We start from the raw sequence: 14,403 nt of genomic DNA on the forward strand, positions 1-14,403 counted from the left end.
TCTGTAATGCCATGCTGCACCATGGAGTCTGCAGCAGGAACACCGGGCCTGCGAGCCAAACCAGCCATGCTGGCAACACAACCAAAGCTGGAGAAACTCCTCTGATGCCAGATGAAAAAATGGTGAAAAAAGGATATATGGGCGAAAAAGGCAACACGGGGAAAAAAAAGGCACTTCCATTTCTAAATTCGGTGGCAAATGTGTGTCTTTTATTTAGTGTTATTTGCTGAAGTCCAAGACAAGACTCTAATGACTGAGAATGTGTCTGGAAAGCATTCATACCAGATAGATTATAGGTTGCCTGGAACGGCTATATTCAATAAAGAATAGTCCATCATAGTAAACTCGAACTCATTTGAATTTATTTAATGATGCGGTAGCATCAAGTCTTTAGAAACGATTGCACTGCTGGTGTTAATGGAACTCAGTCATGCTGTGCCTTTTTAACGGATATTGGAGAAGTCACAAGATTCCGACCAACACGCATTCATCAGCAGCCTGATGTCTTTAGGCTCTCGAAGGAAGACAGTGTAAGTCTTTCATTACTTATCATCCAACCAGCAGCATCTGTTTGTCTCCATCACATTAAAACAGCCTCAGCAGTTTGTGCAGACTTTGATCTTCCAGAGTATTAGAAGGCTAAAAAGATTTTTTTTTCAGCCTCGATCAATATAGTGACTTAGTCTTAGACTTCTTCCATGAACAAAAGAAAATTGTTCCAATAGATCTTCTAAAAATGTCCATGCTGTGGAAAAGTGAGCTAAATGAAATAGAAAATGTGAAATCTTGAAAATGCTGACATTGTTTTATTATAAATTGGTTTCATCCTAGTTGGGTTATAATCTATAACAGGACAACCCAGAAACACACAGGACAAACAATCTTGCACAATATCACACACACTGTAGCTAAGAACAGCATGGAGAAAAGATTTTCAACCACCAATGTGAGCTGAAAAACATCCACTTTTAATTGTAAAATAACTTCTACAAAATTTAGCAAACAGTTTATCATTTAAATGTAGCACCAAAATAATAATAAAAAACATTTCATGTTCATAAATCATTTATAGCAGTTAATAACCAACATATTCTACTAGAAATGCACCATTTACAGTCTTCTGGCCAATCAGTGAATACCGATCTTTAAGAAAGCTGACCTGCCAATTCCGATTTTGGCAGATGCTGATTCTTTTTGTTGTAAATATTGCTAAATACAGCAGGAAAGTTGCTGAGTTGAAGGGGTTTGACTATTGTTAAGACCAAACATGTAGACATGACCTGGTGGACCGATCCATCAGTCAAACCTCTCACACAGCAGAGCAATGGAGGACAGTGGTTGAGGCCCAATCATCCCAACAGTGATTGGTTAACAACCAACCATCATTAACCAATCAATTAAGGAAATCGAAGATAATTAATCTGTGGGTCAATGTATTGGTGTAAATACCAATAAATCAATCGACCGTCAAGAGACATTTCATGTGAAGAGAATTGGTCACCAGCTGAAGTATGAAAAATCCGCAGAAGGCCACAAGAAGAGGTGGAGAGGTGGAAACCCCTCCCAGTGGTTGTGTTTAAATGGCTGGTGGCAGGCGTTTTAAATGTTCCTCCACCAGCGTTTTAATGAGACACAGTTCAGCCTAACGTCACTTAATTAAAGCCATGATTCAACTCTTTTACACCACACAGTCTACAGTACAGCTGGCAGACAGGGACACTAATACACTGTCACCCTCTTCATTTGCTCACACATACAGTTTGCACTGTTTAGCCTTGAACTTCTTTGACTGGCTGCAGCATTCTCAGGTAAATATCCTCTGATTCTTTCTCTACCTTATTGAGCCCAAACACACTTAAGACGAGATTGCAGCTGAGTTGGTCAGTTGGTCAAACTGTGGTCATCCCGGTTTCAATTCCCGGTCTTGAGTCATTTGTCATCTGTAATACCTACTTTCTACCCATTTACTGTACAATGAAAGTCAAAAAAGGTTCAAAAGGACCAGATTGCAAGTATGGATGCTTTAAAAGGTGCCATATTTTTCCCCCACTGCCCGTACAGTTATCTAGAAAGAAAAAAAAACAACAACAAAGACTTAACTAAGCAACCCTCCCCCCAAAAAACAACAAAAAAATCAACAGCCAAATTTATTTTGGTTGTTGATTTATTGTTATATTGAAGATAAAAAGGGCATTTTTACTGGTATGCATATAATTAGCAAAGCAAATAGAAGATTTTCATTTCAAAGCAGCCAGCAGAAACTCCTTGTGTTTACTCTACATAACTGTCAAATATCAGAGATTTTAAATCAATCACAAATTTCCACCTTTAACTATCTATGATGTTGGTGATGAGGCTCTGGCCATGAACCGATTTCCAGTATCAATGTGCACCAACATTTCAAAATGTTACTGCTGCTGATTGACTAACTAACCAAATATCAGCATCTTATGCTTGAGTTATTCTATAAAATGCAGATATGAAACCAACACACACAAAAACTATTAGTACGTAGTTTTGTCTACTTCCATCAAGAAATAAATCAGCTGCTTTTAAAGACATTTCCAGTAGCTAAAGTGTGAGTGTGATGCTCAGACTCTGATCCTCAGGCTCAAGAAAGTCCTGAGTTTGAATCCCGGCCAGATTCTGTCCGTGTGAACTCAGCCTGTCCTTTACGTGTTTGAGTCCATGACCTGCCTCTGCACAATGAACCGACATGTAAAACTGGAAAACCGTGTTGTTGCCTTTAAATCTGCTGCTGTTCAACAATTCTTTCATCAAGAAAGACCTTTTTCGCTTCCTGTAGATTATCCAGGTGTCACTGCGGAACATGAAGTCTAACACATGTTAACAGTGTTTCTGTTTAGCGCTGAACAGGGATTAATCCAGTCACATGCACACTTGAGAGCCCGGGATTAGATCTACTTGGCACAATTGAGTCTGTGACTTGGGGAAAACGACTGAACACAAGTCAGATGGGTTGCAGTCAAAACATCCATTTAGCAATCTGACTGAGTTGAGTTGCTGATTCGTGGCAGGCAGATGCTCAGGCAGGATGGCTGACAAGGACTTTTTCCTATCGTAAATGCAACAGTCTGGATAGAAATCCATGAACAGCATGAACACTTTTAATGAAGAATAGTTGGATGCTCAATGTATTTGTTTGCAGTTAGACACGACTCATTCATTAAAGGTCTGGGGTCCACTCAGGGCATTTCCAGAACACATTTTCCTTCACCTTTTTAAACAAATAAAAGCAGAAAATGAAGACTGTCTGGTGGAAGACTGTCTGGTGGAAGACTGTCTGGTGTTATTCCATCAGTGTCTCAGCACGTTTCACATCTGCATGCAGTTTAATTTTAGAGTCTCGTTGCAGTCACACATGTTGTCGTTAGGTAAGGAGAACCACAGACAGTAGACTCCTGTTCTCCAGACACATGTGGGTTTCTCAAACGGGAGAAGAAAGCGGGGGTGACTGCACATTTCCCTTGCTGAAGTCCACTGCTATGACTCCACTGTGAGACATCCAGCAAGTGTGTCTCTTAACGCAGGACCAGACAGGACCGGCTCACTGATGATGCAGACTTTATCAGGATTGCAAAATTAGAGGGGAACATGACCTTAGGGCCACTTTGCTCACTTCTCTGCCTTTTTTCCTCTTAGTCCGAGCTGAAGAAACGTGTCACAGTGTCTGGTGTTGGAAGAAAGAGTTCTGTGTTTGGTGGTGGAATGTCTTCCACAAGGTCAGACAATGATTTCCCCTTCATGCGGCCTTGCGAATGTCTTAGTTACCTGCTTTTACAGGTCACTCCAGATCTCAGGGCCAAACAGTGCATGTTTGTATGTGTTCTTGATGCTGAGCTCTTTCATTGCCTGTGTAATGAAGTCCAGATGCTCACGCAGATGGTCACCGGCTCAGCCTAACAATGGAGCCGTCCTTAGCAGCTGCCTGAACTGAAGTCCAGATGTGTCTGAGTGACGCTGAGAGATGAACGAACAGAATCAGAGACACTCAGCTAAAAGAAGATGAGGAAGGATTCAAACTGCCTACTAAATGTTCACAGCAAAGGAATATTTACGACTAGATGACCATAAAGCAGCTTCCTGACAATATTTACAAATATCAAAATATGAGCTATTGGCCTCAAGTGAGCAAGCATTTGATACTGATATCACCCTAATGTCACCCTCTGATACATTAACACTGTAGCACACACAAGCTACACAAGGCTGCCACTGATTGCTTTGAACATGTGGAAAAATGGCTAAAGTGTTGCTGCTCTCACATGCTATGCAAACCAAACAGCAACTATCCATGAATACAGTTCTTTCCCATTTTTCAACCACTTGGGGTTAGTCACAGAGGATCAATATCATACTTGCAGGTGGTTAGTTGATAGTTTGATATGAAGAAAATTAAAACAAGACGGAAATATCACAGAAAAGAAACACAATAGAACCCTGAACTCTACACTGCTGATTCCAGTAGACATGCTCTATCCAGAACAGACAAGCATGAAAGGAAACACACATTCTTCAAAGACTTGACAGGACTTGACGTCCAATGAAATTAATTTTCTTTTAACGTTATTTATATTAAAAATAACTGATCCTGCAGTAACTGGGTCGATTACAAAATTAAACTAGATATACATAAATACAGTCACAGAGCTGCTGAAGGTCGAGGCGGAGTACAGCAAAGGTTTATTTATCTCTAGAGCAAACCAAAGGTAGAACTGCAGCCTCAAAGATCTCAGCCGTGACAAACCAAAAACCCTTTAATTCACAGGTGACTTCCCCAATTTACCACCTGTAGAAATGAAATGCATTTTACCAAATGCAAATATTTAATGTTTTATCCTTACACCATAAGCACCATTATGAAACAATAATTCCCACAAACAATTTCCCTCCTTCCCTCCTTCCCCACTTTCCCACGGCCTCTTCCAGAACCTATAAATGGTGTCTGGACCCCCAGGGAAGTGTTTGTCCAAACACCCTGGAGGAGACAAAGAAAAGACAGGTGAGTCACTCCAGCTGAGCACCTCCACACTTAACAGTTCTACAAAAATATTTGTTGAAGGTTTACTAGCCGGCAGCCTTCCTTTGCTCTAGGTAACAATTATCCTGCTCTCGCAGACGACCACCTCACTTCTCAATGAGGAGCAGCTGTGCAGATTGTTATTGATGTGCAAATCTATGTTTAATGTGCAGCGCTAAATAAAGTGCTAAAGTTTTGAAGTGTTACGCTATTTATTTCAGTAAAAATAGTCCCAGTAATGAAGCCCTCTTTAAATTTTCTGACTTCATGCACAGAAAAACACATGCTGTGTTTCCATTTGAAATGTCTGCAAACCTTTGCCGATATTCTGTTGATATTGTGCTAAAAAGCTACATTTTGAAATTACGGTTTTTCGATTAAACAATAAATGAAATTAGAATCACATGTATAAGCTCTATCACATGATAAGTCATTAAAAAGCATGGCAGCGACAGATGGAAACAAATACAAGAGTAATATTCATATTTCAGGCATGATGCTAAGCACTCATCATCAGCCAATCACAGGAGACCTTGGAGTCTGACTCAGGCATTGGAGCAACAAGTCCCACCTACTTGAGGGAGATTACATGAGCTGCGTTTTGGGCTCATGCTGCGTTTCCCCAAACACAGCATGAGCTGTTCCGCAAGCGCTATAGATTCATCATGGAATGATGACATGGAATAACATGCAACTTTTTATAAATTGAGATGCTGAGAGCTCTGCTGGAGCCGGCTGCACATTGAAAAAAAAAACAAAAAAAAAACATAATTTCCCTGCTTTTTTGTCTTCTTCCTCATTTATGTCAGTAGTATCATCCAGATGTTTCCATTTCAGTTTCGCAAAATACACCAGCTGAAAAAAACCACCTCATCCTATTGTAAAAAGATTTTTTGGGAAAATTTAAGCCTTTTTGATGTTGCCATTTTTCCATTAAGCCAATTTATTTTTGTATTTTCAAATTACTCAATTGGAAATGATAAAAATAACTTTGCTTCACAGAAACACACCAGTTAGGCTAAACTTGACAAAATGTTTTGACGAAACGTTTTCAACATTATCAACCTTTGTGTATTTCGCAAAGCTGCAATGGAGACACTTTTTATTTCACATCACACGAGTCACTCCAGTTCATACCTAACAACAAAGTGCTTATTTGTAGGCCCTGGCTTTCTTGGACAATTATGATTTATTTGTGGGTTATATTCATGGTAGGACACAGCAGATGTTTTGGATGTTTGATCCAGGGCTCAGCAGCAGCAGGGTAGGAAGACAACAGCAGCACTACGGTTACACAAACAGGAAGTCCGGGATTCATTCTCACAATACACACAGAGATACATGACGAGCCCGGGAAGTGAGCTGGGCTCAGGGACAATGACTCAGCGAGAGGTGTGCAGGAATCAGTGCAGTTATGAAAACATAACTGTTTGTTGTTATTTAACTTCCTTAAATCTTCTGTAAATACTGTAAAGGATTTTCAGCTTCACAGAGACAAATGAACTCTTTCCGTGGAGAATACACCTTTGAGTCATGCATTTTGAAAAAGCACATTTGAACATTTTGTTTTTGTAATATTTCTTACATTTTATGCAGTCAGAGCTTCACAAAGCAAAACCTGCTCTAAAAATAAAAGCTAAAAATAAATTATTATGCTGGTTACATATAGTACTATTCCTCTGGGAAACAGTGTGCTATAATTTACTATAATTGTCAATCAGTCGATCAGGAAATACCAGAACAATAGTTGGAACCATTTTTTATGCCTTTAGTTTATATGATCTTTGCTGTAAATCGACGCTTAAGAAACGACTGAACCTGAATCTTGACATTTCAGGTTCTTACACTGGAGTTGAATTGTTGCAACTTTGCTCGTTTTCCTTGCATTAGCTCCAGCTGACTCTGCAACAGCCGACCAAAGGAGGTGAGGAATTTCAAGTTTCCTTTAGAAATTCCAGATTGGAGAATTTTTCTGTTTTTCAAGTCGCCCTCTTTCCCCCATTTCTTTTTTCCGCCCGGAATACCTTATTGTATTTCCATCTCTTTCCTTGTTTGCACAGGCAAAGCGCGGTCAGTCAGGTCTGCAGCTGACCGCTCTGGAGGTGCAGCGGCTTTTCGGCAAACGGGAAATATGAGTTTTAACTTTGCGGTAGGTTTATAGACACAAGATGGAAAAAGACGAGGTAAGCTGAGCTTCCATTGCTTTCTCTCTCTCTCTCTTTCTCTCACATACACATACACATACACACACACACATACCATGGTTCAAAAATACCCCAGGGGGCCTTCACAAAGACACAAAACAAGCAACCCGCAGAGCTAACTTTCTTATTAGCTTTGGTGCTCTCTGGAGCTACGGTACCTTAAAGGACCAGAGACTCGACTGATGAGGCAGAAAAGATCCATCACAGCCACAAAGTGACCTGAAGCCCAGTGGGAGCGCAGAGACACAGGACAGAACACAGGTCCTCTCTCACAGCTGTCAGCAAGCATCAGCTAAACTAAACAAGCGGGCCCAGTCAGATGAAGTGTAACAGCAGGCGTGAAAATCTCCTTTTAACACGAATCCCTTCTGTTCCACCGATCAGCCACGCCAGAGGAAATACATCAGCCACCCGCAGATTGTCTTCTGAAACTGAACCGGTTCATTGGGCTTAATGAGCATTTTGCATTTCACATTCATTAACCGGTGTTTAAAAGAAAGCAAGAAAGACTGTTGTCAGGTTGCATTGCTTTTTATTGTGCGCTTCCTCACTCCACTGCTTGTCACGTCATCCAATTAATGTCTTTCCAGTTTCCCTTTCCGATGGATTGCAAATGGGAGCAGAATATGTGAGGTTTTCTGAAAATGTTTGGATTTGTACCAAATTGTGTACCTGGAGACTCTTGTAAAAGTTTCAGTTTCTCCTGGTGCTGAATAAGCATCTTCATGCTCTTTTAGGTCATATTTTTTCAATTCGTTCACTTTTCTCCATTCCCTACTGTGTTATTATTATAATTGTTATGTTATAATATTTGCTGTCATTGATTTCTGTCTAATTTTACAAATCTTGCAATTTCTTCCAACCATTTTGTAGACCAGGTTCAATGATGAAGAATCTATAAGTGGATGAGTCAAAATATTGTGTTGTTGGCCATTTTAGATCTCCACATCGTCCCACGGCATCAGGTTGCTGAAGAACAATTCCTTCTGCTTATGGAAACAACAGAAAACACACAAAACTACAGAAGCCCAGGTAGTGCATTGGTGAAAAAAAATCTTGATTTTACAAAAAAATTATATCTTCATATGCAAATTTAATGAATCAATAAAATTGATTTATTGCCTAGCACAAATCCATGCATAATGATTTTACTTTATAGTTTTTTCATAGTAAAAGATTCAACAAATCACAATCGTTTTCAAGAATCTAACTAGAAGGAAATATTCCACTCCATTTTTGGATCTTTTATGCTTGTCTAATAAGGTGATTGCATCGTTAAAATGTTCCCTTTTTATATATTTCCACAAACAATAAAGACCTCAGAAAGCTTGTTTTGAACATATGATCAATGTATTTAGAAGACATAATGAATGAAATGCAGACAAAACTCATTCAAACTAAATACTTAAGTTGAGCTAAGATAAGTTCCACAGCAAATGCTAGGTTCGATTTAGCCTTGTTAGCAGCAAAGCTTTAGCCTATCAGTTATTTTTTTACATTTCCTGTCACTCTGTCCCTTGTTCTTTCCTTTTTTAATACAAAATTCTCCCACATTAAAGGTGCTTTGTAACCGGTGCTTTGTAACCGAGTGCAAGGTCAACTAAAAAAAACAGTGTCTATCTATGTGTCTTTTTTTTTTTACCTCAACATAAAAACTATAACAGGGCTTGAAGCTTCAAACCTTCATATTTCCAGCTAATAATATCAGCTAACTTTGATTTCATCGTAAACAAATATTTAAGAGTGACAAAGAAGATAATGTTCTACACCATTGACCATAAAAAGTCCCAATTGCTTTTAAAATAGCCAACTGGCATTTCTGTCCCCCGCCTGCCCAACCTGTCTGTGTTTTCTACAAGAGGTCATGACCCCGGAGGTCCTGGGAGAGAGGTTTAGAGTTTACACTGGGGGGCCAAGGAGGATTCCCAGGCCGGCCAAACATGCCTCGACCATAGAGACTCTGCAAGACACTTCATATGATGGACAGCAGTGGTGCTGCTGTGTGTTTGTCCCCCAGACAAAGGCGGAAAGCGAGAGTGAAGGACGGAGTGGAGACAGGACGGAGCAGATTGCTGGGTGATTAAGTCTTTTCTCGAAAAAGGCAAATAGGTAATGACAGAGGCAGGAACAAGTGTTTTAGGGGAAGTAAACATCACTAAACACACACACTCCTCAATGGTCTCAGTACCACCAGTATAATAAAGCATAAACACATGGTGCTGGGTTTAAATCCGGACTCCTGCGCAAACATCCTGCTGAGGACGGCTCCTTTTGAATCAGAGAGGAGCACCCTGTCATCGCTGAGTAAGACATCAGCTCTGTGTCCTGTGTGTACAAAGTGTGTGTTTGTGTGTGTTGATGCTGACGCAACGTCTGCAAAGACTGGCACAGCCCTGAGAGCCAGATCCAGGGGTCTTCAAGAGCAACTTCATAGAGTCTAAGTTCAATTTTAGAATCAATTCTCCCTGGAGGACAATTTAAAGATGTTTAACAAAGAAAGTGTCTCACTGCTGAAGGTCGCTGCTACGGAGCACGGTTATGAAATTATTTTCAGTTGTTCCTGTGTGTGTGCTGGGCTTATTTCAGCCAGAAACCTGTAGAGGATTTTATTTATTTATTGAGATAAAACAGAACCGTCACTAACCTCTGACCCGGACCACAGCGTGGCCGTCACTCGACAACAGTTCTGCCCAGACAGGGCGGGCGGAGAAACTTTGTTTGCATTTTTGCCTTGAGTCACCTGGTGATGGAGAATCCACTGACCAATGTCTTTAAATAGCCAGACCATTTTCTTTACAGCTGAGAAGCAGAGATACCAGCTGCTGACCGGTTTCAGAGGATTTTTTCTTGTACAGGCAGCAGTGACTGGTGGGAATACAGCAGGAAACCATAAATTTAACTTTTTTGACCTGTCAGTGAACAAATCCACAGCAAGCATCATCGAGCAGAGCTGCATGTTACGAGGAATTTCAACCGTTATATCGATATTAACGAGTGAACTATCACAATCACAAAGAACTGCTTTAAAACCAGCAGTTCATATAATGAGATGACTTCATATTTGAAGAGAGATCGCTGACTCGCCCACCAGGTCATGTCTGCACATGCGCGGTTAACAAAAGAGTGCTTTTACAAATGGATCAATTTCAATCCTAAATAAATGCACTTATCATGTGAAAGCAACCAATTCAGTTAAATTTATTTACATCTAAATATTTTGTTCTAAATAGTAAAAACTACAGACCAGTATGAGGACGATCTGGTTTATTTATTTTTTTTATTATTCCACAGAGGTAAAAGGGACCAAAATGTTCTGCATGTTTCTTTTCTGTTTGAATCCAAGAGACATTAAAGGAATTACACTATTTTCAATTATCCATCAAAACCAATGTCTCTTACCTTTATGTCATTTTTATCTAACTTCAAAAGTGCATCAATAAATGTTGGTTCATTGATTAAAAGATGGAAAACCCTGGTAGTTCTTAGCTTTAATACATGGATACATGTGAGAAAAACACAAAAACAAATCCAATCTCACTTTATTTGAGTGATTTTTTCCCATAAAAAAAGTTAATTAATTAAAAATATATTGTTTTCTTCCTTATATTCCTGACAGCCTTTGTAAAACAAGGGAATTATACAATATTATAATTAAACTGAACAGTATGGCTAAGATTAGTTGATTTAGAACTCTATGGCTAATATTAGAGATGAATTATATGAGTTAATTTTTTTGTGTGATTGGCTGAGATTGGTGATCAGCCAATCATCTTGATCAAACATCCACAGCACATTTTCCTACTTTATGTGCTATAGCCACATTAAAAAAATGAAAACCAGCCAGAAGAAAACCAAAAGTCAACAGGCCAGACCATGACTACAGTAATTTATTCTGTTATAACAAGCCCTTTTTATAGTTTAAGTAAGGAAATAGTGTTTTAAATGTCGTAATAATATGAAACTGAGCTTCTCAACCACAAAAAAATCTGTTTTACCAGTCAGTAACAGTCATCACCAGTGACTGCAATTCTCCCAAAGTACAGTATCATGGTGATTTTCCTTCAGGGATTACAAATAATAAGTGACTGTTGCTGCCAGCGGCAGAACCGTTGAGTCATAAAAAAAAAAAAAAGAAAACCAAAAAAACTGGTAGATCTGCAAAGACTGGATCTCCCTGGATCTGTGGGAGCAAATCTGCTCCGTCTCACACTGTAGAGCCTGAAATGTCCCTCTGTTCTCTGCTGCATGTCAAGTTTCATCTCACACTGAATCACAACGTCGCTCTGAAGGCAGGAGAGAAGGTTTCACTCTGCTGGTGAAAACGACACGGGAAACGTACGCAATGCAATAAAATGCATTCAGACAATCAAAAGGGAGGAAGAAAGGAGGGAAAGGACATGAGACGCTAGGAGACATACAAGGAGGAATGGCAGGACGCAACAAGGAAGGAAGAACACAAGGGAGGAAAAGAGGTAGGACAATAGATAGGAAGGAAGGAAGCAGCAAACTTTATAACGTCTCCGAAATAAAATGTGTCAAACACAATATAATTATTATTATTGATATTAATAATAATAATACAAAAAAATCCAAAACTTTCAGATTTTCAAATGTACAAAATGTAAAAACTTGTTTTTATGGTCAATTTAAAGGTTTTAGATCAACTTTTTAAAACAAAAAAGACACTAAACCCATTTTGGGTTTTGATGAAAATAAGAAAGGTTGATAAATGTAATGTTTGCAGAAACCAGGAGAGACTTTTTTTTTTTTAAAGAAATGTCATGAAAACACCAAGAGAAATTGCTGAATTAAATCATTTTTATGAACGCCATTCAGATTTAGAGTTTTGGAAAAAAAATATCAGGAGCCAACATGAGGAGCCCAAAGAGCCACATTTGTCTTTGGACTTTGACTGGGCCATTATGACACAAGGAAATGCTCTGCAGCTGTGGCTCTGGGTTTGACCTGTAAGGTGTTCAGTCAGAACACCGACTGTTCTTCAGGATCACTCTATCAGCATGATGCTGCCACCACCATCAGGTTCCAGACTGATGCTCAGTCATGGTTTTCTACCAGACTGCCTCATGTGAGCAGAACCTTCCTCTGTCTGTTCCTACGTGGTTTCTGGTTTTCTGGCGCAGTTTTTTTTTTTTTTTTTTTTTTGGATTTTTTAAACTTAACTGTATTTCTTTAAAATCCACAATAAAGTCTTTTCAGGAACTGTGCGGCCGTGTGCGCCGGAGCTCTGCGCGTCGGAGCGCCTTCCTCCATTCAGTGCGCAGCCACGCCGCCGCGCTCTGCCTCCTCCGTACTGGGGCGTGGATTCAACCGAAGAAGCAAACCAGAGCTCCCAATTTAAACCCGATTCTAACAAATCCCCCAGAGAGGACCCCCGCGCGCCTCCGGCTCCCCCACTCCGGGCTGGATTCGCTTTGTTGTGATGATTTTTCACATCAGAATGAAGAGACGATCCCTAAATGTTCCCCGGGGATAGTCAAAGCCCAGACAGAGTCTCCGTGGTGATCAGCGCTCAGTCTGCGCTCCTTTGGTCACATCCGGTGCCCACGCGGTGTCACAGCTCCGCCGCTGCTCCCCGCAGTGTTCCCCTTCGCCAAGACACGTTCTCCCCCCCCCCCCCCTCTCTCTCTCATTATACCGAGGACAAAGCCTCCCTCCTTCACCGCTGGCTCCGCTGCCCGGCGCAGGCATGCCCCCCATGCCACTTGTCTGATGAGAGGCAGCAAGTCCGGCAACATCACTGCGCGCCGTCCCCAACACTTCAGCAACGAAACGGACAAAGAAAAGCGCAACAAAACAGCGCAACGAGCGCTGTGGATGCGCCACAACAACTGCTCCGCGATCTGCGCCTTCAAGCGGGATAATTACTCACCCGCTTGCTTTACTGTACAACCAGAGAGCATCGACGTGTCAGCGTGCCAAGAGGCCACACACACACTCTCTCTCTCTCACACACACACACACACGTCCTCACACACAGACAGCTGTAAACACACAGGAGAGTAACAGAAAGAAGACATGAAACTCCTACCTGGATGGAACATACTTTGAAAATAAAAGATGACCAAAATAAAGGATCCCAAACAAGTGGCAAAGAGCATCCGGCATATCCTGCTCATCCTCATCAGCTCGCCCAGAGTCTGCTTCATCAGGACGGAGAGGCTGCGGGCTGCGGGAGGGGGACCAAGGGGAAGCTCCGGGGGTCTGCCTGGTACTGATGAGGACAGTCCGCCGGTCAATGAGACAAACGAACCCAGCTCGGAGTGTACCACAGCGGCGATGTGGTACACTCCCTCCCCCCCGGTCTGAGGAAATGAACTCGTCCACATGTGCTCTCTCTCTCTCTCTCTCTCTCTCTCTCTCTCTCTCTCTCTCTCTCTCTCTCTCTCTCTCTCTCTCTCTTTCTCTTCTCTCTCTCTTTCTCAGTCTCACTCTCTCTCTCTCTGTCTCTCTCTCTCTCTCTCTGTGTCTTTCTCTCTCTCTCTGTCTCTCTCTCTCTCTCTCTCTGTCTTTGTCTCTCTCTCTCTGTGTCTCTCTGCTTCTCAGAGGTTCTGCTCGTTCTTCTGTTTTGCAGAAACAATTTTTTTCCTTATCAGTTGAACATATCTAAATACTAAAACCTCTTTCTAAATAAATTTGATAAATATTTAAGTTTATTTAGAAATAGAAAAACAACAAACGGCATGCGGGCTTCAGGGAGGCGTCTTAAACTTAGAGAGAAAAAAAACTGAAACTATAGTCTGAGTCGATTCAAGGTCAGAACATTTCAGCATCAAGGCGGGTCAAAGGGTCAAAGTGCTTTTCATCATACAGTCACCAACTAACAAAAAGCTACTGAAATCAAGGCATGTTGATCAATGCTTCACTTACTGATAATCAAAGGCAACTCTCATCATCAGGTTGGTTTTAGCCTCTTTATTTTTTTGTTGTTTTTTTTAGCTTGGCTCATTAATTAAAACGCAGCGAGCCAAGCTGCTGTCAGAATACTGAGAGGATGTTGTTCAGAAAGACGAGAGGAACAGGAGGATGATGCTGGACACAACCAGGAGGACAGAGCTGACACCGCAGCCGTCTCCTGGCAACCTGGACTGGAATGTGCTGCTATTACTCACAATTTTTGCCATTTAATTTGACATTAAC

At 40.9% G+C, this 14,403-nt stretch overlaps 1 protein-coding gene across 2 annotated transcripts in view; it reads right to left on the reverse strand.

The window, feature by feature from the left end:
- The window catches only part of chst11 (carbohydrate (chondroitin 4) sulfotransferase 11), a 61,744-nt gene extending 48,136 nt beyond the window's left edge, over nucleotides 1-13,608 (reverse strand). The window contains exon 1 of one of the 2 annotated variants that reach the window (XM_055055669.1): nucleotides 13,310-13,608. In XM_055055669.1, the coding sequence (XP_054911644.1) occupies nucleotides 13,310-13,592 (283 nt within the window). In that variant the 5' untranslated portion in view covers nucleotides 13,593-13,608. Of the gene's footprint in view, nucleotides 1-13,294 lie in introns of both variants that reach the window. The other variant, XM_055055667.1, reaches the window with a different exon arrangement.
- Nucleotides 13,609-14,403: the final 795 nt, after the last annotated feature.

Source organism: Poeciliopsis prolifica, unplaced genomic scaffold (assembly GCF_027474105.1).
Source record: "Poeciliopsis prolifica strain line A6 unplaced genomic scaffold, Auburn_PproV2 SCAFFOLD042, whole genome shotgun sequence".
NCBI lineage: Eukaryota > Metazoa > Chordata > Actinopteri > Cyprinodontiformes > Poeciliidae > Poeciliopsis > Poeciliopsis prolifica.